This window comes from Ovis canadensis, chromosome 17, assembly GCF_042477335.2.
Source record: "Ovis canadensis isolate MfBH-ARS-UI-01 breed Bighorn chromosome 17, ARS-UI_OviCan_v2, whole genome shotgun sequence".
NCBI lineage: Eukaryota > Metazoa > Chordata > Mammalia > Artiodactyla > Bovidae > Ovis > Ovis canadensis.
The window spans coordinates 64,047,829-64,072,787 of record NC_091261.1 but is presented as its reverse complement, the minus strand read 5'-3'; the positions used below and the strand labels follow the sequence as shown (position 1 = coordinate 64,072,787).

The 24,959-nt window shown below is 52.7% G+C and overlaps 1 protein-coding gene across 5 annotated transcripts in view; it reads right to left on the bottom strand.

The window, feature by feature from the left end:
• The window catches only part of KDM2B (lysine demethylase 2B), a 118,764-nt gene that overhangs the window by 61,387 nt on the left and 32,418 nt on the right, over positions 1-24,959 (bottom strand). Inside the window, exons 1-7 of one of the 5 annotated variants that reach the window (XM_069557801.1) lie at positions 20,855-20,994; positions 20,411-20,435; positions 18,259-18,352; positions 16,831-16,984; positions 8,850-8,965; positions 3,148-3,274; positions 537-1,021 (exon numbers count right to left, since the gene is read on the bottom strand). In XM_069557801.1, the coding sequence (XP_069413902.1) occupies positions 537-1,021; positions 3,148-3,274; positions 8,850-8,965; positions 16,831-16,984; positions 18,259-18,352; positions 20,411-20,435; positions 20,855-20,957 (1,104 nt within the window). In that variant the 5' untranslated portion in view covers positions 20,958-20,994. Of the gene's footprint in view, positions 1-536; positions 1,022-3,147; positions 3,275-8,849; positions 8,966-16,830; positions 16,985-18,258; positions 18,353-19,730; positions 19,909-20,410; positions 20,436-20,854; positions 20,995-21,018; positions 21,336-21,713; positions 21,922-24,959 lie in introns of those variants that run through there. The other 4 variants (XM_069557802.1, XM_069557803.1, XM_069557804.1 and 1 more) reach the window with 4 other exon arrangements.

The window sequence follows — 24,959 nt, the reverse complement described above, 5'->3', positions numbered from 1 at the left end:
TAAAAATTAAAATTAAAAAATTAATAATAATTAGGCTCTACTTGGAGACCTCTCAATCCTGGTGGCCCACCTGAGATGGTCACCTAGGGGACAACCAGGATGAACAACCTGTTCACATGAAACAGAAGCATCCTCTGGGGTGAAAAAGCCAGCCCAGGGCAGCAAGTCTCCCTGGCCATGATGTCAGGAGTTTGTCCCCAAGCCCAACCACAGCCCTACTGGTACACTCTAAGTAGTGACACCCTTCTGTCCTCAATGGCTGGGATTCTCAACACGTCCCAAGAGAGTGTTCATTGTCAACTGCAGAACCAACTTCCACTACGAGATCCCCTTGCAGGGATCTCAATGGTGGCCTCTACTCGGATACCCCAGATGGGCTTATTTGGACCCGAGGTCCCTCTCCACGCATGGACATCCCCCCAGGATAGTCTGTCCCAAGCTCCCTGGAGCTGAGCTACCCTCGAGAATCTGTATGTTGAACAAGACCTGCCCAGCCCTCCTTAGCTGCCCAGCCAGAGGCAACCCCCTTTGCCCACCTTCACACCCTCCAGGAGGGCCTGGGGGTCCTCGATGCCCTCGGGGACACACTTCTTGTTCTCCGGGAGGGATTCAAGTTTCTCCACCAGAGCTTTCAGGCCCTTCAGTTCAAACTCGGTGAGGTGGGTCCATTTGGCAGAGACCTCAGTGGCGGGAGAGCCGGTGGGCGTCTTGGGGTAGTCGGTGGGCATCGTGGCAGACTTCACGCTGTCCTCTGACTCATTTGACAGAGTCCTTTTGAGGAACCGCATGGCAGGGGCTTTGGGCTTCTTCCCGGGGGCCTCCTGGTCCTCGGATGGGGTGCTCGTGGGTGAGGCAGGGCCATCGGTGGATGCTTTGGGGATCTTATCTGCACCCTCCTCCTCTTCCTCCTCTTCCTCCTCTTCTTCCTTCTCCTCCTGGGGCTGCTGCTCACAGGACTCCTCCTCCATCTCCAGCCAGGAATCAGATGAGAAGCCGTCTATGCTGGGCTTTCTTGGGGCATCTAAGAATGGGGTTGGGGCAGGAGGCGTGGAGGAAAAATGTCACAAGAAAGAGATAAACATCCCAAACTCCCTGCTGGAAGTCCCTGGAAGCCCCACTCTGATGATTCTAATGGCCTTTGCCTGCCTCAGGCCCTAGAAAGGCTTCCATCAGCCAGACACAGCCCTGCTTTTCCCCAGTTGTGTGTACCCTGACAGGTTGCCTCGCCTCTCTGAACACACCTGGTATTGTATCTTTCAATACAGGAAAAAATAAAGCAAAAATGAGCACATATCAAATGATTCCATTCATATCCAATGTCCAGAACAGGAAGAAACTACATAAAGACAGAAAGTGGACTCGTGGTTGCTTAGGGCTGAGGTCACAGGCATGGCGAGAAAGGGCATGGTAGCTCAAGGGCACAGAATGCCTTTGGGGAGGATGAAAATGTTCTAAAAACTGGCTGTGCTTGTGTCTGCACAACCCTGAGAACAAGCTAAAAATCACTGAATGGTACATATTTAAAAGGGTGAATTGTATGATATGTGAACTATATCTCAAGAATGCTCTTTAAAAAATACAGGCACTAAATACTTCCCTTGAACACTCATAGTGAGCATTAAATAAGACATCACAGAGCATTGTTCCTGGCACAAAATTAGCACTCAAGAAATGAAGTGTCCCCCAAATATGCCCACTTCTCTTTGGGGAACTGACAAGAAAATTGAAGAGAAACGTGGGTACCAGTGATCCAAACATTGCCTTAAAACTTCCTCTCAAGCATGGAACAGAATAAGGAACTTTCTTCTATGTCCCTAAATTTCCAAGTGAGAGTGGTGACCCTCTCTTTCCTGGTCCTGTGGACTGCCACGAAATCCAGCCTCGGTCCCCAAGGGAGCATGTAGCTACATCACAACAGAGGCCCCACCCCCGCCCCAGAACCCCAGACAGAACTGAATTTCCAAAAGGCACTCCCCAATCAAGACGCCCCCCCACCAGCAGAAACACTGGTTCTTCATCACATGTCAGGCCTGAAACCCCTGGAAGTCAGGACAGTAGTCAAGGGAAGGAAGGAAGAGGTTTAGTAAAAGGGAGAAAACAAATCTAAACATCTTGTAAATCACAGCAGAAATTGTTCAGGCCCTCAAGGAGACGGGCCGACCCCATGTTTCTATCCCGTGATGAGAAAGATGCACTGAGTAAGGTACAGTGACTCTAGCATCCAGAAGAAACCCCTGACTGTACCAGCTCAGAGGCTGAGGGGAAGAAGCATATTCTTCCTACAGATAGCTCTTCGAGGCTGTCACAAGCTAGATACAACTTCAGGGTGTGTGCCTGTGAGCCAAGATTCAAGGACTGAGCTATATGTGGGGGGAGTGTGATGTCCCTTTAAGTAATAGCAGCAGGGCAGGGCATTGCAGCTGCAGCTATAAATGCTCTCTCCCTGCCTCTGTCAAAACCACCCACCGCTCTGCCAAGCTTGCACCCCCAACTCTGGTCACCCCTCCCTCTGGCTTATAACTGGCCTGGGTTTTGAGGAACCGGTTGAATCTCTTAGGATTGCTTCTAGATAGACAAAAATCTAATCTCTAGTGCAGGGAGAAAAAAAAATCAGTTGATGGCCAGGGAGGGATTAAAAAAAAAGAACCAGGAAACTTTGCTCGGTGGGGATCCTGTCTCAGTAACCATGCCAGGGGACTAGCCCCTCCCCACCTCTGTATAATCAACTAGTAAAACCTGGGGGCCACCAAGATGACTCTGTTGGAGGTCATGACTTCCTTCACTTAAGACTATTTCAAGTGGGAAGCTAAGAAGGATGACTTCCCTGCCCCTCCTCAAGAGTCTCTAGGAATTTGCCTGATAACACTGGCTCAGAAGAATTCCTGGAACCCAGGACTCCCAAAGCCCCACTGAAAATAATTACTTCTAGGAAGGAATATATGTATATGTATAGCTGGTTCATTTTGCTATTCAGTAGAAACTAACACAACATCAGAAAGCAACTGTACCCCAATAAAAACTAATCCTTAAAGATAAAAAAATAGAAATACCGACCTAGAGATGGAAAAATAATACTGCTGAGAATTTAAAAAAAAATTATTTCTGCTGCAGCTGAGCCGTTTAGGCAGCCGAGCGAGGCTCACTCACCAATAAGCATTGATTCTCTCTGGTATTCCTGAGTGAGGTAGGACCGCTGGGTCATACAGTACACGTATCTCTCCAAGACATACCAGCACATCTCATAGTAGAAGGGGTAACGGAATTTGGGCTGCACCTGAAAGCAAAGATCCAGGAGCAGAGGTCAGTTTCTGGAGGGCAGAGGAGAAAGACGGAAAAGAAGGGTACTGGGATGGGGTATGGGGGAGTTCCTGGGAGTGGGGGTCATTTTCATCATCTTAGCAAGAGCACAAATGGTGTGAAGGAAAAATGGGGTGGGGGGCAGGGGTATGGGCTGGAGGGAAGCGCTGAAAGGGGCAAGATACCAGCATGCACATATGAGGAGGAAGAGCGGGGAAGAGGCCTATGTGAGAGCGTCATTGCAAAGGTCCTCGAGCTTTGCGCAGGGAAAGCTGTACAGGGTCCACTCTGTGCTTCGGGGAGATGCAGAGAAAGAGGTGTCCCCTGATCTGATGGCGGAGGGCGCAGGCACCTGCGGCTGTGAGCCCCTGCCTGATTCTAGCTACCACAGACACAGGCTCCTTGCCCATTCTCAAAAATCCTTGCATAGATTCTACCACCACTCCTTCCCGCCTTGAAAAACAGAAATCAAACCCCAAACCTTACCCATTTGTAGACAGGCTGTCAAGCATCTCCTGTACTCAAGAGGAGGCCACAACAGACGGACCAATGAGGATGGAGGGGGTGTGGCCTCTCCTGCCATCAGAGGCGGGGCCTCAGCCCACCTTCTGCGCCTCCCCCACGACACCTGGCACTGCCAGCCTTAGCTCCACAGAGGACTCCCTCTGACACAAGTCCCCGGTGTGACCTGGGACAGTCCTAACACTGCAGGACACACCCCCTGGGTCTGGAGCAGGCGTCCAGCCGGAGATCCCCTTTTGACTGTTTCTTACAGGAGAGGAAGTACAGGTGCTGAGAGTTTGGTGCATCAGAGCTGTGAAAAGGCCAGGGGCCCCAGGGGGATTCCAATGGTTGGCAGCACAGGCTCTATACGGATGAGACGGCCGCAAGAGATGGGAAAGAAGCAATAACACTGATGGCCCTGGCATGGAGGAGTCTTCCAGAAACTACATCCCGAGAGGGCGAGGATGGTGGGCGATGGTCCGTCTCCCGCAGCTGGGCCCTCTTCTCTGAGGCCACTCATGGCTCCTGCATGTCCACATTCACTCCTGGACCCTCTCACCGAGCATGCATCAGCCTTGCGGGACCTGTGTGGGGGCCAGAGACCCCTCCTCACCTCTCCTGTCCTCTAGGAACTCAGGGAATTGGGTGTCAAGGAAGCGCACTCTCCCACCTTGCTTTGCTGACAACCAACAGGTGACATTCTACATCTGGGAAGAAGGCAAATACAGGCAGACCCAGACGCTCCATCAACTCCATCATCCCTAAAATCCGGTCTTCCTGCCTCTCTTGGTGTCCACCTGGACAAGGCCCCCACTCTGCCCTCTCAGAGTCCCAGTTCCAGCTCCCATCCATCCCAGATCCCACTGACTCAGTTTCCCGACTGCAAGGCCCTGTCCCCACTTCTCCCATCTGCATCCTGGGCCCATCTGATCTCCCTGCCTCTGGGGGACAGTATGCTTTAGGATGAGATCCTGGCTGCCGCATGCTTTGAGCTCCTGGGGAGATGCATGGAGTTGGGAATATCATTTAGCGGTTTCCTTGGCTCCAGCTTGCTTTCCCAAGAACCCCAGTTTTATTGCTGGGAGAGTATTCATTGTTTTTCAGTCACTGGATCAGTGTTCTCCAGAGTTTGAAAAGGAGAGAAGCTCTTGGGTCTGAGGCCTTCCTGGCCTCCTGTGAAGAGAGTTTGGGGAGGGGGTGGTTCTCAGCCCCACCCCAACCCTACTCCAGAACAAGGGCCAAGAGATTTTAAAACAAATTGTCAAAACCTACAGAGCAAGTTGAGGACAGGCAGGCCTGCCTCTTCTCAGACCCTCCCTCGCATCTCCTGACTCGATTGATAAAACTCTCAAGTTGCTTTTGACTTTTCAAATTTGGAAAACTGTCTGAGCCACTTGGCCCTGATGGGCACCATGGCACCTGAGAATCTTTCTAGATTAGGAAAAAAATTGTTTTGTAGTTCCAGAGAGGAAGATAAGTCTCCCCTCATCGTTGCTGAACCCAAGGGAAACCAGCTGGGTGAAAACAAATGCTGATGGAAGAATTATTTTTTGGTTTTTTTTTTGTTTGTTTTTGTTTTTTATTTTTTTTTTCCAAGAGAGCACCGCAGAAAACAAAATTTGCAAAGAATTGACTTACAAACAGGTTGTCGCCTTCCACCCTTCGCCTTCAAAAGGTTTCAGCCACATGCCTGGGAACATTAAACACACGATTGCTCAACATTACTTGTTGACACATTCGGAGCCTCACCAAATTGAGTTGATCATCGAAAGGCAAGGCAGTCAGAAAGCATGCAATGCTCCCAGCCTGGGGGAGTAATCAATCTCTCAGCGGGTCTCAAGGGGTCAGTTTGAGTTCCCAAAGGTCCATTCGAGTGGCACCTGGCCTAAGCCCTTCCTCCTGGAGCTGAATGACCTCAGGAGATCAGAACCAAAGATGTTTCGGTGCATCTAGAACCCCAAGGTCTCATGGACTTGAGAAACTAAAATATGAGGGTGGGTGGAAGTGTCTTAAAAATTGTTTTTCTCCTGGAAAAAAAAAAAAGTCAATGGAAAAAAAAAATCCAATGGTAGGGGAAAGGTGAGAGGAAGGATAAATTATCTGCAATTTCCAAATAGATTCACTAGCTGAGAGGGAATGGGGCATGTTGGCATTCATTACCTTTCCTGAGAAGGCTGTTTTCACTAGAGACATTGGGGTGGGGGGGGGGGAGAAAGATAAATATGAGAGACGGCAGTTTAGTGATCGATTGGACCATTCCTATCCTTTATCAAGCCAACTGGAGTTAAAAATATGGAGTGAGAGTTGTTGAGATGCTATCTTCAAATAATAAACATGCGACACATCCAGTCTTTGGTTAGCTCTTCACCCCTCTGCTTATCTTCCGAATGAGAGGGGAAAGACGGTCAGGAAATGAAAAACCCAGTCTCAGAACATCTGCACCTGTCCATGCTTGCTTTATGGGCAGCAGGGTGGTCACCTCTCATCCAGACGAGAAAAATTCAAATCATGAGAGCCAGACATGCTTCCTAAACATAAGAGAACACTGGGGTTCCCCTGATGTCTATGGAGAGGTCCCCCACCTTGGGCCACAAAGGCAAATGATTTTTCTAAATCGAGCCCACATCCCAGGGCTTAGAGATTGATGGTTTCCTCTGTCCCGCCCCCAGCATTTGGTTTCCAAGCAAATCCATGTTTTCGGACTCTCAAAAAACTATTTTTAAATGGCCATAACCTTCTTAAGAAAGCTCACAGGGATATAAAGAATTAAGCTGTAGCGAGCTGACGAGGAGCAGCCCTGGCATTTCATCTGGCTTCCAGGGCTCTCTTCCCAGCATCTTTTGTCTGCTTTGGCTCCTAAGACATAAACAATCGGGCCTTGTAGCCAAGCCCTCTCCAAAGACCAGAAATCAAAGCAGATTAAACAGCCTGCTGCTGGTTCCCGCCCAGCCTGCGCCCATTCCCCCCACCCCACCCCCGACCTCTCCCCCGCAAGCCCCCGCCCATCCACCTGCTTCAGGAAACCAGATGGGATGCCCACTGAGACAGGGAACAGTGGGCCTTGGGGGAGGGGGCCCTGCCGTGCTCATCTCGATGTAGGCGCGATATTCCACAGCAGCTCAGCATGGCTCTGGGGGTTCCACTCCATTACCCTCCCTCCCGCCTCCTGCTGACGGGGGAGGGCAGCTGGGCTCCTAACAGAATGACGACAGGACCCCAATCCATGGAGAAGTAGGATCCAGATTCCCTCGGGGGGAGCGGGGACAGCTGCCAAGTGAGTTGCTGAAGCCTTTAGAAATATCCCAGCCTGACTCCGGCTTTTAGGAATTGCCTGGAAAGTTGTGTGCTTGACTTCTTTCTCCTTTGCTCTCCCACACCTACCCGTCTGCTCGCAAACAAACCGGTCCATTCTTTAGGGGCTGGCCAAAGGACAGTTGGCCAGAGTCCCAGACAGCTCTTGACCCAGACTACAAGTTGACCACTGGCACCCAAATGGTGCCTTTCTCTAGAACGCCATGGGGCAGCAGCCTCCAGACCAGGGCTGGAACGGGCCTCCCCAAGACCAGGAGAGGGATGGTCGGCAGGCAACAGAAGAGAGGCACGAAATTCCACAAAGCTGGACTCCTGGGATCCAGGCATCCCAGTAGCAAATCCACCAAGCTGAAGATATGCACTCGCCCTTGTGAGCACACCTGCTCACTGAACACAGCATAGAGTGGTCCCCAGGGAACCTGTGGACAAGGCTCCTCAACATCAGGACTACTGCAATGGTTAGTGCACACAGAGTGGCTAAGACTTTGACCCATGCATGTGATTCCAGGCAGACCAATGCTCGGAAACAAGACCAAGAAAGGCAGGAACCCTGAGCACAGAGCATCAGCTTCTATGAGAGGGTCCATGAATGGCAACCCTCTCTGGGGCAAAAGTCACTTCCAAGGCAAAGCCCGAGATGGCCAGGTGTGGTCTACTCATACAATGAAATAGAATTAAGCCATGGGAACAAAGCACTGAGAAGCACCACAGCTGTAGATGGACCCTGAAGAGGCTGCTAGGTGAAAGAAGCCAAACAGAAAAGGACAGGTTATACAATGCCATTTCCATAAAATACCCAGAACAGGCAAATCCAGAGACAGAAAACAGGCCAGTGACTGCCAGAGGCTGGGGATGCGGGAGTGGGGAGTGACTGCTACTGAGGACAGGGTTTCTCCTTAGGGTGATGAAAACCCCTTTGCATTACAAGTGATGGCTGTGCAACATAGGCACATGCTAATCGCCACTGAATTGTGCACTTTGTCTGTGTGGATTACATCTCAATTAAAAGGGAGAAGAAACATCTGAATAACTGTTAAGAATGAAGAAGTAGGCCTTTTGTGTCCCGGTTTCCCATTCTCAGAGCTGTCTCAAATGCCTGGGGACACTGGGTCAGTTTCGGGCAAGGAAGAGACAGTGATTTTCAGAGGAAATTTGTGGAATGGGAACAGAGTGGAGGACCCAGGTCAGACGTCTGAGGCTTGGACTCTGCTCCTGGGGCGCGAAGTAGGGGAGACTTCGTGTCAAGAAGACAAGGGACACCCCCCCAACAGCAGCAAGCAGACACTGAGATGGAGCTCAGGGACAGTCCGCCAGCGGACTCACAGATCAATACTTCCCAAGATCCCAACCCTGCTCCAAACTACCAGCACAACCATGAACCACCAACCCCTCCACCCCAGCCCCACTCCCTCGTGTCCCTTTATACACGTGGGAAGAAGGAAGAACCAGAGTTCCTGACATCTTACGGTGCTTTCTCAAGAGATACTTCCTCTTCGACAAGGGGGTTTGGGGCGCCACGGGTCTGGAGGTGAACAGAAACACCCGCGGCTTTGAGTGGAGGCTCTCGTGGGCACCCCCTGCCCCAGAGAACTAGGACCAAGACCTGCCTTGAGGCAGGGAACTCAGGAGGGACAAGGAGCCCGGAAGGACTTTGGAAGGACCGCCCCACGTGCCCCGAGGACCAGGCAGAGCTCAGGGGCTGGCACGGTCACGAGAAGAAAAGGAAGCCGCCTCACCCGCGTTCTGTCCTCGATCTCGTAGATCCGCAGCTGCATGGGCACGTTGAAGCTGTGCAGGATGTTCCCGCCGAACACCAGAGAGTCTACGGGAGTGTAGACTGCATGGATCCAGCCTGGGGTGGGGAAGGGCACGGAAAGAAAGGGTCAGCAGCTGGCCCTGCGGTAATGCCCCACTAGGCCCACAAGTAAGACTGCGTGGAAGGCCTGGGTGAACACCCGAGGATGCTCAGGCTATGTGTTGCAGATAGCTGAGCTCCTAGCTGTCCTGGAGGACCCAGACCTGAAGCCCCACTGGACCACTGCAAGCCAAGACCCCTGGCTAGCTCAAGTCCAGCCAGGGCGGGCAGCTGCAGACCAGCCCCTTGTCCTGAAAACCTTGGTGACAAAGTGTTATGAAAAACCCAACTGTAGACGCCAACAGAGACAGGCTGTCCCCTGCCACTGCCAGTCAGGGAGCTGGAAACCCCTCACTCAGGCTACTCATATGGCCCGAAGCCTCTTCCGCATCATTCCAGAGATACCTCATCTCAGGAGGGGTCAAGGATTACTCAGGGATGGCTCAAGGCCACAGCTAAGGCTCCTGATATCTTGACTGCAGGACCCAGATGCCCTCCTCTGCCTGAGGCCACCTCCTGCCATCAAAATCACCCACGGCCCATTTCCAGGTGGTCTCTTGCACCTCTCATATCAGCTCTGCATCTGCTGTGCCCTGCAGCTGCTGACAAGTCTCTCTTGTCTGACTGCAGCTTCTGAACAGCTTGGAGCAGGGCTTTTTCATCTCCCTGAGCTCCTGGCCCAGAAGCTAGCACTGCAGTCATGAGAAGGATCCCTGTGGGCCAGGCCCTGGTCTGAAGGCTTTCCAGGCCTCAGCTCATCTAATTCTCTCAAGATCGCTACAAGGTACATGCAACATTCATCCCCAAATCACAGATGAGAAGACTGAGGCACAGCAAAGTGATGTCAGTTGTAAGGATTGGAGCCGCCTAATTCCTCCAGTGAGTAACTAACCCGTCTCAGACTGATCATGCTCTCAGAGCTCAGCAGACCTCCCTGCAGCACCCAGCTACCACGCTGGACAGCGCAGAGCTGGGGGAGAGGGGGTGTTATACCCCACTCTCATTAACAGATACTGAAGCTGAGGCTAAGAGAAGGTAAGTCACTTGGTGAATGACGTCGCAGCTGGTGAGTGAAAGGGTCTCGGTTTTTTAGACACTGCATCAGAGGCTTAGCACAGGCCCCAGAGTCCCAGGAGACAGGCCGGCAAAACACAGGAGCTGAGGCAAAGAGAGAAACAAGCAAGACAGAGGCAAAAAGACAAGGACAGGGGACTCCCAGTGAAACACAGAGGATCAGCAGAGGGGGAAGGATTCACACGGGTGACCTGAGATCCTGAGCCTTCTACCCACAACCTGGAGCCTAACTCATTTGCTCAGAGGAAAATTACAGAGACCTCCCCGCCCATACCGGAGCGGGAGCAGATCCAGCCTCCTTCCTCGGCGAGCTGAACATGCCAGCCCTGAGTCAGGGTCAGCAGCGGGTAGCCACGGCTGCCGGGAGCAGCGCTACCACCTGGGAAGAGAGCCCGGAGGCTGCAAGGCCACTGCTGGCATCTGTGTCGACACTCTGGGTGGCTGGCCCTCCCCTGCTGGGGACAATAGGTGGGACAGACCTGGTGGCGTGCGGGGCAGGGAGGGCAGGGGAACCCGCCAGCTAACCGAATGGGAGCGAAGGCTTTATGTAACCCGGATCTGCTGTCACTTCCTGCATCTCTCGCAGCATCTGTGCCAGCCAGGTGTGCCCTTGTGGCGTGTCCTGGGCTCCTTCCCTGCCCCCTCCCCGGCTCCGTGCGGCCTCCAAAGCCCCGGTTCCCACATTTGCTTCAGCCTCTCCGCCTCAGCTGATTTTCTCAACTGTACATTTTTTTATTTCTACCAAGCAGAGCCACGCTATCTATTATGATTGTGGTTACCACCATCAGCATTATTTAAGCAACACTTCCCAAGGCTGGGACCTAGGACAGCGGGACTCAGGCAGATGCTCATGGTGGGGTGAAGTCCAAATGGGACAAGGATTCCTGGGTCCCCTTCCTATGCGGCACCTCTCACCCTACAAAAGCTCATGCCCGGAGATGGAGATTGTCTCCAGGGCTGATCCAGCATGTGGCCTGGGGCACCTGACTATCCCCACTCCTGGCCTCCACGCGCCTGTGTGAAATGAGGAAGATCACTGCTTCCCTTATGAGTAAGAACTCAAACCGTGTAAGCAACTACCGCTGATATTCGCTGCAGTCTCAGCCATCACGAGGGCTTCAGAAAGAACAGCAGCCATGTGAATCTGCATTCATCAGCCCTGGACTCTCCCTTCTGGAAAGGCAGACACACCTGACTTACAGCTATCCCTCTGATGTGAGAGGTGCTGTTGTGGGGGGGGGGGGGGGGGGCAGGGAATCTGTGCTCCAATATATTCCAGGAGTTCTCAAAGCTTCTCTCCACTCTCCTCTCCATGCCGGTGCCCTGCAGGTGGATCAAGCAACCTTACTTGGATTAGAGTTGCTGCCCAGCCCCTCTCCCCAGCCCTTTTCACATCTCAAATGCTTGTTTCTGGGATTTCCCTGGAGGTTCAATGGTTAAGACTCCACACTTCCACTGCAGAGGGTCCAGGTTCTATTCCTGGTTGGGGACCTAAGATCCCACATGCTGCGTGGCACAGCCCAAAAAAATTAATTTAATAAATTGTCTCTGAACAACCAAGGAGGGGAAGTAATAAAATTCAGAAGTCCCATCTGAACCCACCCTCCCGATGGTGACTCATTCACTGCACCCCAGGAAGCACCAGGGAACAGGTGTCTCCAGACTGGCAACTGTGCCAAGGAGGCTGGCATCTACCTCCTGCTTCCGGGCCAGAGTCTCCAACAATATGAAGTTAGTCACAAAGGCTATTCAGGCCAGGCAATGGGAGACAGGTGCAGTCAGGGAAGGAAAAGGCAACCCAACAAAACCTACTGACAGGTGTGTTCTCTGGGACCTGAGGGGCCGAGAAGGCCAGGGGGGCACACAGAGTCTGACCCACAGCCCAGCCACTCAGGATTTGGAATGCAAAGGCCCTGACCCACATCTGTCTATATCACTGGCTACTGCAGGGGTATGTCTACAGTTCACAAAATTCAGGGTGCCTCCCAGAGGCCCATGGCCTGTTGCTTTCAGGAACATCCATGAACACCCTATTCAGAGCCAGGCCCAGGGCTTGGCACAGCAGCTGCCAGGATGGCCTCTCCATTCCAGGACCTCCTCGCTGGTACCAAGCCATAGGCTGCATCAGAACCAGGGGTGTGTAGAGTTTGACCTGCCTGTGTTATCGCAATAGGGAACTTTCACAGGGCTATCTGAACTGGCTTCCACGCCAGATACATGGGCTCACAGGGCTATCTGAACTGGCTTCCACGCCAGATACATGGGCTTCCCTGGTGGCTCAGAACTTAAAGAATCTGCCTGCAATGCAGGAGAGCCAGGTTCAGTCCCTGGGTTGGGACAATCCCTTGGAGGAGGAAATGGCAACCCACTCCAGTATTCTTGCCTGGAGAATCCCATGGACACAGGAGCTTGGTGGGCTACAGTCCATGGGGTTGCAAAGAGTCAGACACAACTGAGCAACTAACACTTTGCTAATAAATGAGACAATGGCCCCACCCAGGCCCCATTCCCACCTGGGCCTAACTGGCTGGAGCTGAGCAGCAATTCTCTGGGTTGCCAGAGGCCCTCCACCTCAGCCTGCTTCACTGCCCTTCTTTCTCTGCTCTGTACCCATTTTACAGATGGATCATCTCAGGTCCAAGCCACGTTACACTGTTAAACAACTGTGAGTTACTGTTTTCTCAGACTGGCCCGAGTCTAGGAAATGCCTGGAACTACTATGAATTTCACTACCAGGCAAAGTGACTGAGGGGGTCTTTCCCAGGCCCCTGTACTGGGCTCCTCCATCCTACTGCTAGCTGGCTGGATATGTAGTCACGACGGAGGAAATCTGTCTCTCAGCCTCCCCAGCACCTTTCACGCTGCCAAGTGGACCCTTAAGAAAGTCTATTAAATGAACACACAATTATCTCCAAGTCACGGAGCCAAGAACGGGAACCAGATCCCAAGCCTTCTGACTCCCAGGCTGACGGGAAACCAGGTGGGATCTGAAACCAGACACACCTGGGTTCCCATCTTGCCCTGTTACTCATAAACTGTGTGACCTTGGACTAGTGTGTTCACTTCTCTGGACCTTAGGAACCTTCACTTTTAAAAAGCGGGTGGAATGGGACTTCCATACAGTGGATGAGGATTCGATCCCTGGTCAGGGAACTAAGATCCCACATGCCACAGGGCAACTCAGCTCAAGCGCTGCCACTAGAGAGCCCATGTGCTGCAACTCGAGAAGGCTGCCCACCACAACAAAATCAAAAATAGAAAGGGGGCGGGGTGGGGGGAAGTCTCCTTATGCAGACGGAACTTACATACATAAAAGGATCATTACTCAGTAATGTAAGTTCTTATTACTATTAACTGCAGTTCTCCAAAAGGGGAATTGGACATAGGTCAGGTCAAGGAAAGGAAAAAGATGTCACCAGGTCCACTGCTGAGTTCCAACTCCAGCATTCCTTACTCCCAATGATCAGGTTAAATCTTGGGGATACCTAACCCACTCTGGACTCTGACTCTGTGCAGACTGGCGAGGCCATTGTAGTCCCACCTCCTCCACCTTTGAGAGCTGGCCAGTTCAGTGGGACAAACTCCAGCCCCTTTATCCGGGTCATCTTATTCCTCGGTCACCTTCGACAGTCTTCCTCTTCCAGGCAGCTTTCCTGGACTACCCAGGAAGGAAGTCTGAATAACCACCACCTCTGAAGCACAGCTAGCACCCAACCCTTTCATCCTCAGACAAAAGAAGGCTCAACCGAGTCTTACAAAGATATCAGATATCGTTACAGTTGACATCTTCCTCTCCCATCAGCATCTATTAGCTCACACACGGCCGATGAGGAGGGAGGCCTGAGACCAGCGTAAGGCAGAACACATCTGAGGTCACACAAAGGGGGTGAAAACCCAGGTCGGGGGTGGGAAATGCCAGAGTGAGATTCTCCACTTTCCACACCCAATAGCTCACATACGCAGCGGCAGGAATCCCCAGGGCCCTCTCTCCCCAAAGCCACATCCCAGCTACCACAAATCTCAGATGTGTGTTTGCTTCAGAGGGTATGATGCTAGGAAGAATCCCTGGGCTCCCATGAGGACCCAAGATGCTCAGTGACCCCAAAACTCTGGCCCTTAAGTTTTCACTGGTTGGTAACAAGATGAGAAAAATGAAGATGGTATAGTCTCATAGACACAAAACTAGTGACTGTTCTTTATTCTGGAATTATGTACTGTCATCTTTTTTAGTGTCAGAATAGTCTTCCTTTCATAAAACAATAGCACAAACAGGTGACAGGTTAAGTAATGCCCATAGTTAGCAAAATTACAAGGTTCATGAAATCAATGTCTGGAACCACATGTACACCCTGCCCCCGAGAAAGTGACAAATTTCAATTGTCTCTTTTTTTCTTCCCAAAAAAATCCAGGAAAAAAATTCTAGTGTCTCACTCAAGACCCTTAGGGCCAGAAGTCTTTGCTGGGATCTAAGTAGATTCCTGCCAGCTGCAGTTCAAAGCCACATCTCCCTTTCTGCCTTCAACACACAGTCATACCCCAGCTGGGGTTTACATGGCTGCTTCTTGAGACCTTTTCCAATCTGCCTAAGTCATCAAAATTAACACCCTTCCCATCCCAGATGGGAGGAAAGCAACGAGCCACCTCCCAGTTCAGCAAAAGACCCTGTGAGAAAAAGGCCTGTCTTCCTAGGAAGGCTGGGAGGCCTGTGCTCAGGGGACAGAGTTGGGAGGAATCTTTTTTTAATGGCCACACCACACAGCATTTGAACCTGTGCCCCCTGCAGTAGAAAGGCAGAGTTTTAACCACTGGACCACCAGGGAAGTCCCTGGGAGGGATCTTGAGGGTCCCAGAGTTCAGCCTCACCCTGCCCCCACTGTAGAGATGGGACAGTTGAGGCACAGAGAAGGGAAAAGATTAACCTAAAGTCACAAAGACAACAGCAAGATCAAGAGCACACCAGCCTTCCTTTGAATCTAGCGGGGCCAATCCTCCAGAACCCAGAGTGGCCCTGAACCCACGGCAGATTAGCACCTCCTTCCCATCTCTCCGCACCACACCGGCCAAGGTGTGCTCCATAAACACTGCCCACCAGCCACAACTCCTTCCTGTCTCAAGCAGGGGTCCCAACCCTCCCCAAGTCAAGCAGGTCCAAAGATGGATCCGGGGCCCTGACGACAAAGTTACACCCACTAAACCCTGCCACCTCTGAATCCCAGATTTCCCAACCAGTGAAATCTCTGCCCAACTTTCTAGAAGAACCCACGTATGCAGGTCCCACATCCCCATGGCAGGAGCTATCACCACAACCACTCCTCCTTCAGTTGACACTACTGCTTGGCCCAGACTCAAGGCCAACTCCAGTCCAACTCTCAGAAACCTAAGTGTGACTATCTTCTCCATCCAATGAATCTTATTGGCCTCAAAGGATATGCCTACCCTAAGAGCCACACTTACATTCAGCAGCAAATTCTCTGCAGGCTCCTTGGCACATAACCTCTACTTGTATACTTCCAGCGATGGGGAGCTCAGTGCCTAGCAGAGCAAGTCAGTCCAGCACTACTTGGCGATACCTCTTCTTCCAGATGGTCCTTCAGCTGGCTGACGGCCATTACCATACATCTCCACTTCCATGGCGAAACAATCCAACTGCTCCTTCAGATTTACCTCAGTTCAGTTCAGTGCAGTCGCTCAGTCGTGTCTGACTCTTTGCAACTCTTTGCGACTCACCTGGTGTGATATCCAGACTCTTTTCTCTCTCCAGGTTGACTTCTCCTCCAATTTACAACCCACAAGGAACACAGTCAGGTGGCCTGACCGACTCACTCACTCTTCTATCCAGTGGGACTGTTACCTCCCCCATGCGGGGTAAAATGCTTCCACTAATGCAGCCTATGGAGAAGGAAATGGCAACCCACTCCAATATTCTTGTCTGGAGAATCCCATGGGTTGCAAGAGTTAGACACAACTTAGACACTAAACTACCACCAAGGCAGCCGAAGGGTCCCAGGTCCCTGGCCACATCCACTAGTGACTCAGCCTGTAACTGGCCAAAAGCCCTCAGCCCATCTCCCAGGAGCTGTAGGCAAATAGGTCTTGGCTCATTCAGTCCTCATTACCACCCAGTAAGTCTTCCATTTTACGGATGAGAACACTGAGGCAACGAGAGGTTAAGTTATTTCCAGGAAGTCACAGCTGGTAAACATCAGAGAAGGAATTTGAATTAGGGCGGGGTATTCTGGCCCCAGGGCCCATGCTCTTAATTACTGCCCTGTGTTGTAGTTATGGAGCTAATTATTTGGGGGGAAGGGGAGAGTCCAAGTGCAGGAATTGACCTTGAGCCCAATTACATTTCATCTCATTCTGCGGAAAGGAGGCTGCCACTCTGGGTGCATTCCCCTCCCCCCGGGCTTCCATGGGGTCTGTTCTTCCCCTGGGCCAACCCTTCTCTTCCCCCTCCCAAGCCCGTAGGGTAAAGTCACCCCTTCCCTCCCTATAGGACCACCCTCATCCTCACTATCAGAAATCTCAGCAGGACATCTTGGAGGAAGGCATTCAAACTTCCCCAGACTGGGAGGGCTCTGGCTTTCTCCCAGGAGAAAATTCTAGCCCTCAGGCAGGAAGAAACAGGTAAGATGTGAGAGGTTGTTTTTCCCCTGCAGCCTGAGGCCTGCTTCTCTTGGAGACTGCCCAAGGCCGGGAGGCCCAGAGAGACCCCATCGCCTGGCTTAAACCCCTGGTAACAGGAGGCTGCTAAGAGACAGCCCAGTGCCAGCCTCGCAGGAACCTACCGGAAGGGATGAAAAACGTGTAGCCCTGTTTCAGCTCAATTCTTTGGCATCGCTCCACACGGTCTCCCAGGAAGATGTCGCTCTGTTTGCCTGACAGCACCCACTCCTCATACAGTGCCAAATTGTGCAAGGTTGGAGGAATCAGCCAAAAGATCTTAGGAGGAAAAGGAAGCAATCGGTTAAAGATCCAGGCCAAAGTCTCTGATTTCTTCCAGGCTCTGCCACAAGCCAGGAGACAGTCCCACCTGCCTGGGAGCGGAGAGGATGGGGGAGGACCCATCCCCGGGGACCCCTCTAGGTCCAGGTTCTCCAAAGGGTCTCCGGAGGGGCAGGGTGGGCTGTGCTGCTGGTCTGGGAGGCCCCCTGCCTGCCTTTAGAGAATCTTCATTCCAGCCGAAACACCAGGGTGGAAAGACTTAGACTAGGTAGAACATTCTTTCTCCTGAGCCATGGGCTTGTTGGGGGAGGTGGGGCAAAGAGAGGAAGGGGGATTTCTTAAGTTGTAGGATAAAATGGCCCAATAAATAAACCCAGTTTGTGCTCGCTCTGGAGAAAGAGGAAAAACATCTGGAACCAAGTGGGGTGACTTTCTAACCAGAATTTCTTCCAACATGTTTGGTTAAAACACATGCACACGTAGACCCAGAGGAGCAGGACGGAGCACACATATTCTCAAGGAACACTCACGTCTGTGCAGGGACCCCTCCATTCCCACGTGGACAGGCACACAGGGGCAGACACAGCAGGAGCATCCTGAACACATGCCTCATCTCCTTTCCCTGGGTGATGTCTGTCCCTCATGGAAAATGTTCTTGGAGGCAGGTGGTGCCAGCAACTAGACTTGTAAGTTAAAAGGTCACAGTGCTGGAGCTGAAACTACAGCTGGGGGAAGTGAATGCTGGGGGGTTCTTGGGAGCCAAATCTGAAGTTCTAATGTGGCCTAAGATGCTTCCCAGGTGGTGTGAGTGGTAAAGAACCCACCTCCCAATGCAGGAGACATAAGAGACTGGGGTTTGATCCCTGGGTCGGGAAGATCCCTGGAGGAGGACATAACAAATGATTCCAGTATCTCTGCCTGGAGAATCCCGTAGACAGAGGAGCCTGGACGGCTATAGTCCATGGGATCACAAAGAGTCTGACAGGACTGAAGCATTCATGCTCCCAATCTGGCCTAAGATGCTTAGGACATTGATTGGACTGGGTGAACAGGGGTGAATGGGTGACCAGAAGTGATGCAAAAAGTTGACCTTGATCTTTCCCTCCAGAAAAAGACAGAGAGTAAGGAGGTGGCCCCAGGGGACCAAGTGGCACTCAAAGTACGCACAGGGTGGGGGCTTGCTGGGGAAGGTGAGTGGAAGGAGAAAGGTGAGAGCCCCTCCAGGCACAAATAGTCAGGGATGCAGAGAGATGTGAAGAGACTCAACTCACCTTCCCACCCCGGAAAACATGGTACCAAACGGAAGTGCCTCCAAAGTCGATGTGGAAGTCAGTGAAACAACCCTTCACACTCATCAGACAGTACCTGCAGCACATGAGCGAGAAAAACAGAAAAAACAGTTCAGTGCTTGAATCACAGGAGGTAAGCAAAGAGCTTCAGAGATGCTTGACCTGCTGCCCTTTGACAAACGCTGACGCTGGGGAATTTTCTTTTTTTAAAATACCCAAATCTAATTAGAGTTCCCCATGGGGGAAGCCCCTGTGACCACATGATGAATCTCAAGCATTGGCTACCTGCCCCCAAGGCTGGGGGAGGCATCTTTGTTCTCAGGTTCCCGCCAGAGAAAGAACTGGCAACCCACAGGCCACTTCGTTTCTTCCTTGCAGACAGTTTCTACTCTTGTCCCACCCCCACACCTCCTACCCAAGCAAGAGGCTTCCTTTCTACTCCTTCCAGCTCCTGTACCTGCTGTTCTCCCAAGCTGCCAGGCCCCTGTGCAGCAGCTGGGCCCCCCGGAATTCAGTTGTAAACCACCTGCATTGCTTGCCAATTACTAGTCCCCATTCATCTCCTCCTTCATTCAACAATCACTGACTGAGAGCCAAGCAGTGGTCCAGTCCAGAGCTAGCCATAGCACTTAGAGAAAAGCATAGACCCCTGACCTGATGGATGAAACACTCTTACTGGAACACAGCCCTGAAAAAGTTAAATGGCAAGACAAACTGCAATTGATTGCAAAGTAAGCAATGCAGCTGAAAGTACAAGGGTATCAGCTGTAAAAGACCATAGTGTTCGATTCCATGTAGGAAATGTCCAGAGTAGGCAAATCTCGAGACAGAGAGCAGGACAGTGGTGGCCAGATGCTGAAGGAGGTTGGGGGAGGAAATGAAGAGTGACAGCTAATGGGGTGTCACTCCATTTTGTGGGGTGACAAAAATGTTCTAAAATTGATGGTGGTTGCATGACTCTGTAAACATGCTAAGAAACACTGAATTGTACACTTTAAATGGATGAATGGTGTGTGAAGTACATCTCAAAAAAAGCTGCCAAAAAAAAAGTCAAGTGGTAAAGCCCCTGGGGGTGGGATGGTGGAGAGGCAAAAAGGGAGGGAAAGAGGGAAGGAGAGCTTGGCCCTTAGAGGCTGGGACAGAAGTGCATTTGAGAGAAGAAACGCGCCAGCAGCACTGCTTCTGAGCTCCTGCAACTGCCAGACATCCCACCTTCCTTACTCAGCCATCTCCTCCCTCCTCCCTCCACTTGCTGCCCTCCTAGGGGTAGGCAGAGCTCAGGAGGGGGAAGGACAGGCTTCCAGGTCTGGGCCTGGCAGATGGCGGTGCCAGGGCCCCCTCCCTCCCACCTATCCCTTCCCACAAGAGCCGCTGCTGGGGGTAGTCCCCCAGGGCTCATGCTCACACACCCTGGCACCTCCAGAGGCCCGCACACACATGCTTACCCCACTGACCTCTTTTCCCCGCTGCACTTTGCTTTTCCACGGTTTTGGGGAAGAGGGGAGGAATGGGGCGGGGACGGGTAGGGAGGAACCTGCAGCTTAAGAGATAATGGGGTGGAGGGGAGGAGGGTGGCCTGGGGCAGAGCTGGTTAGGAAGCTGGAGGGTTCCAGGCGGCCCCTCCCTCTGGTTGCCTTTTGCACCTCACATTCAGGTGGACCCGGGGCTGTCGGCAGTATGCAGGCGGCGTGCCCCGCGTCCCTCCTCCGGATAGGCTGGAAGGAGCCTTAACCATGTGTCTGCAGGAGGCTGACAAATCAGAAGGCCTTCCCGCACATCAGAGCCCCGCTGCCTAGCAACCCCATCGGAGGGGTGTAGTTGACAGCGCAGGACGCAGCCCAGTCACGAAGACAGGCGCGGGCTGCGGGTGCTGGCGCTGAGGCTGTTAAAGTCCCAGCTCCAGCTCCGGCTCCACACCCCGCTGCCTCCTCCCTGCCCACCCAGCCAGGTCCCCAAGCCGAAGGCCTGGGTGTTTCTCATCTCTCCAAGGAACTCAAGGTGCAGCGGGGTGCTGAAGCCCCCACCCCACCCCCACCCCACCCCCATGGACCACACCGGCCTCTTCTCTCTAAGCACCACTTCAAAATATTAGTCCTCATTTTCCTAAAACCATCTCTTCTTTTTTTAATCTAACCTTGATTTCCACCTCCTCCAGGCCCCTGGCAGAACACAGTCAAGGAAAAACAATTTAAGTGTTCGTGGGATGGAGAAAGGCGAGATGCTTCCTTTGGCCGGCAGCTGGACACTCTCCCCGGTGCCCAAAGCAGAAAAGAGCAGTTTTGTCTCTTGGGCCGCAGACCCAAGCCTGCCTGGTCAAACACGTCACCCACCTCAACCTGCCCATCTCCAGCCCCAGCCCGAACCTCCCCAGCAAGTGTGGAAAGGGAATCCCTTCAAGCTGCGGCTGCTGCGTGCAAGCCAAAGTTCTCCAAGTTGAGCTGGTGTCTGCTCTGCCCTCCCAGTCACCCTCCAGCATCCTCTGAGGCCCCTCAGAGCTCCGGGGAGCCACTTCCAGACCCGCCTCTCCAGGAGAGGTCCCTCCTCCCAGGTCCCTCATTTCCAGGCGTCCAGGACCGACCGGTCCCTCCTGCCGGGCAACTGCATGCTTTAGGGCAGCCAGGGGAGCTGGGAGAGGGCCGCTTAGGTCCTGGTGGCTGCAGCCTTCGCCCCGCCGTGCTCATCCCACGTCTCCCCCCTCACTCCGGCTTCTGGCTCTCTCTGGCGTGACGCCTTTGCACTGACCTCTAACAGCTTCCTCTTCCAAAGCACACCGCAGTCACATGGGCACCCCGGCTCGGTGCCACGGCCGCTAAGCTCTCGCGGCGGCCAGCCAGCCAGCCTTGGTTCCGCCTGGGCCGCGGCCGCCCCCTGCCCGGAAAGCCGCGCCCCCCCACCCCACCCCCCACCCCCGCAGCGACGCGGGTGGTTTTCTATGGACACCTTCCAAGTTGGCGGCTGAATATCAGGCGCCCCCAAGCCTTTGGGGGGGTTCCCGCCTCCCAAGGCTCGGGCTGGCTGGGGAGGAGTCTGGAAGGTGGGGGCGCTGCACCTGCAGCACTAACTTTGGGGCGCTGCCTGGCATCTGGGGAGGCAGGGCAGCTCCACCCCGCCCTTTTCCCTCCAACTTGGCGAAACTCCCCCGGCAGCCCAGGGGGCGTCCCCTCGGGCAAAGGTCTGGCGCGCGGGGGAGGGGGGATGCCTGGAAAGCTGGCACCGGGTGATGGGGCTGGAGGCAATGAGCGCGCGCACGCGTGCACACACACTACACACTTACACGCAGCCCCGGGAGACACAAAGAGCCGCTCCGCGACGCCGGCCGCTCAGCCCGCGGGCGGGAGGCGACCCACACCCCGCCCCGGCGCGCCCCGAAGGAGTGGGGGCTCCCGGGCAGCCCGGGCCCGCAAGGCGGACGCCCGCCCATCCCCGCCCGCGGTTACCCTCGGCGGTGCGGCTCCGGGGTGTCCCCTTGGGCAGCGGAAGCTGGACGCTCGCCCGGCCCCCGCGACCAGAGCCGAGCACCCTCCACGGTGCTGCCAGGCCCCAGTCGAGGACCGCGGAGCCCTCACTTGCTGGCTTCCTTCCTTTCTCGGGGAGCTGGGCGCAGCCTGCACTCATCCCCGCGCTGAAACTGAACACCCGCGCGGCAAGGCGGCCGCCAGGGAGGCGGAGGGAGGCCGCGGCGGTGACAAGGAAGCGCGCCAGACCAGCGCCAGGGGACGCCGCCGCCGCCCACGGCCGCCCCCTCACCCGGGCTGGGTGGGGGCACCAGGATAGCTCTCCCCACCTCTGTTCTACTGGCAGGCGCCCGGGGACTCCCGCACACACGTTTCTAGGGAGTGTGGATGCTATCCTGCTGTTGAAGGCGACCCAGCAAAACTAGCTTCCTGAAATGCACCCATGGGGCAAAGCTATAGGAAGGGCGAGTGCCAGCAGGTGGAGGGCTTGTCAGATCCCGGGTGTGGCAGCCAGGGACCACGGACGCTGCTCTGGCCTTAAAACACACTGCCAGTATGACCTTGGACAACCACTTCCCCTCTCTCAGCAGGATACTTGTCCTGAGGGCAGGGAGGTGACCTGAAGTTCATTTGCAATCTAAGATGCTCTTTCAGCCCTGTCCCTTACCTGCGCCCTTAGTAGCTATGTAACCCCACATCATCGAACTCACTGAGATAGACACTTTGATGATGAATCCAATCTTCACAACAACCCTGTAAGGTCATTCCCAGGATTGTACCCATTTTACACGTGAGAAAGCAGAGAGGCTCACCCTGATCACTACCCTTGAAGTGAGGTACTTATCCAAACAGCCTATCTCAGAGTTTCTCAGCCATTCTCCCCACATCTCCCTGGTAAATCCCAAGACTCACAAACAGCAGAGTCTGCAGGTTACAGCCAAACCTCAGACACTAACTAAAGGAACTGTTGTTTAGTCACTAAATCTTTCTTTGTGACCCCGTGGGCAGTAGACTGCCGGGTTCTTCTGTCCATGGGATTTCCCAGGCAAGAATACCAGAATGGAGTCTCCTGCATTGGCAGGTGGATTTTTTTAAATCACTGAGCCACCAGGGAAGCCCTAAAGAGTTAGTCCAGCTCAAATCATAAGTCCCCTCCATCCCAGGCACACGCATCAGGAAAACAGCCCACTTTTCATCCCACCCTTCCCGCCCTCCTCCCAAACTACAAGAAGTGTAGGAGATGGTGGTATGCTGGCTGCAGGGACAGAAAGCAAACTTCTCCTTTCTTTAGCCAAGTCCCATTCCCCAGGCTACCAACCATTCTTAATGAATAGGTTCCAATTATCAGCTGCTCATAATAATAGCTGTTTACAGGTATGATCACATTTTACCCTCAAAACAACCCAATAATCCCCATTTTAGGGAAGTGAACATTGAGCCATTTCAAGGCGGTCAATATCCTGTGGCAGGGTGCTGCTTTCTGGTGTCATTTACAGGATGGCTCATGCATTGGAACCTCCCTGATGGCCTGCTGTGAAGTTAAACTGTAAACGCCCTAGAAAGGGTTGAATTTTTTACCTTATGAATACTTTGCCTATTTAAAAGAAAAAAAAGTCATGACAATGATTATTCCTGACCTTGAACCTGAGCACCAGTCATTGAATTAAATGACCTAAGAGAGGAGAAGGCCCTAACAGGAACAAGCTGTCCACATGGGAGACATATTACCTTTCTTTCTTTTTTTTTTTTTAATTTTGTATTTTGGCCTCATCACCAGCATACAGGACGTTTCCCAGACCAGAGATTGAACCGAGGCCTTCGCAGGGAAAGCACCCAATCCTAACCACTAGGCAACCAGGGAACTTCCCCATATTACTTTTAAAGTCACAAACGCCTCAGCTACTTGAGAGGGAGGGACCACACCAGATTCATCCATGTAAATGCAGCACCCAGCAACAGCCCTATAATTATTCTAATCAGCTATGTGAGCTGGACCAAATCTTTCCCCGCCTCTGGAACTCAGCATCCCATTTGTTAAACTGCTCAGGGCCCTCTAACTCATGGCCCTCACAGATCAAACCAGGCCCTGAATCGATTTGGTTTGGCCAGCACTATTGTTGTTGTTGTTTTTTTAAACGTTGCCTCTCCGGTTATCCAGAAGCCACACCAGCTCCTACTGACTTACACACCAGCTGACTGTAGCTCAGCGGCTACATCCATACTGCATTAAACGACTGTGAATTTCAGCTTCCATTTATCTGTTATGGATGTGACAGCTGGACCAAAAAGAAGGCTGAGGGCCAAAGAATTGATGCTTTGGAATTGTAGTAATGGAGAAGACTCTTGAGAGTCCCATGGACTGCAAGGAGATCAAACCAGTCAATCCTAAAGGAAATCAACCCTGACTATTCACTGGAAGGACTGATGCAGAAGCTCCAATACTTTGGCCACCTAATGCAAAGAGCCGACTCATTGGAAAAGACCCTATGCTGGGAAATACTGAGGGCAGGAGAAGGGGGCAATAGAGGATGAGATGGTTGGGTGGCATCACCGACTCAATGGACATGAGTTTGACCAAATTCGGTGTGCTGCAGTTCATAGGGTTGCAAATAGTCCCATACAACTTAGTGACTGAACAACAACAAAAGTAACCTGCTTCCTAGATTTTTGAGATTTGTGTGCTAAGTATAAAACACAGCACCTGGGTCCATACCTGGCACTACAGGAAAGGACAGTTTTCTTTGCTCTTCTTTTTAGGTACAAGAATCCACGAATCCAGAGGCTTGAGTCCAGGGCATGGCCCATGTGTGACATCACCAGCCCCTCCATGTCAATTTCTCTGTGTGATATATTACACAGGGGAAATCATTTATGATGCCAGCAAACATGACTGATGAGAGTGAGAAGGTAAATATGGGTTGTAGAGATGCCCTATGCAAACGTGAGGGAGGGCAGATTAGAAAGCGGTGGATGCCTGGATTCTAATAGCAGCTGCAGCCTCTGTGTGTCTATACATGAGGCCACATGGACAAAAGCATTTTATCTCAACTATATTTCACATCCATTGTAGGCTCCATCTTCCCTTTAGCATGGCAGGGAGGCAGGGCAGGGATCACAGGATCCCCATTTCGTAGACAGAAGTGAAGATCCGGACTTCCCTGGTGGTCCAGTGGCTGAGACTCCATGCTCTGAATGCAGGGGGCCCAGGTTCAATCCCTGGTCAAGGAA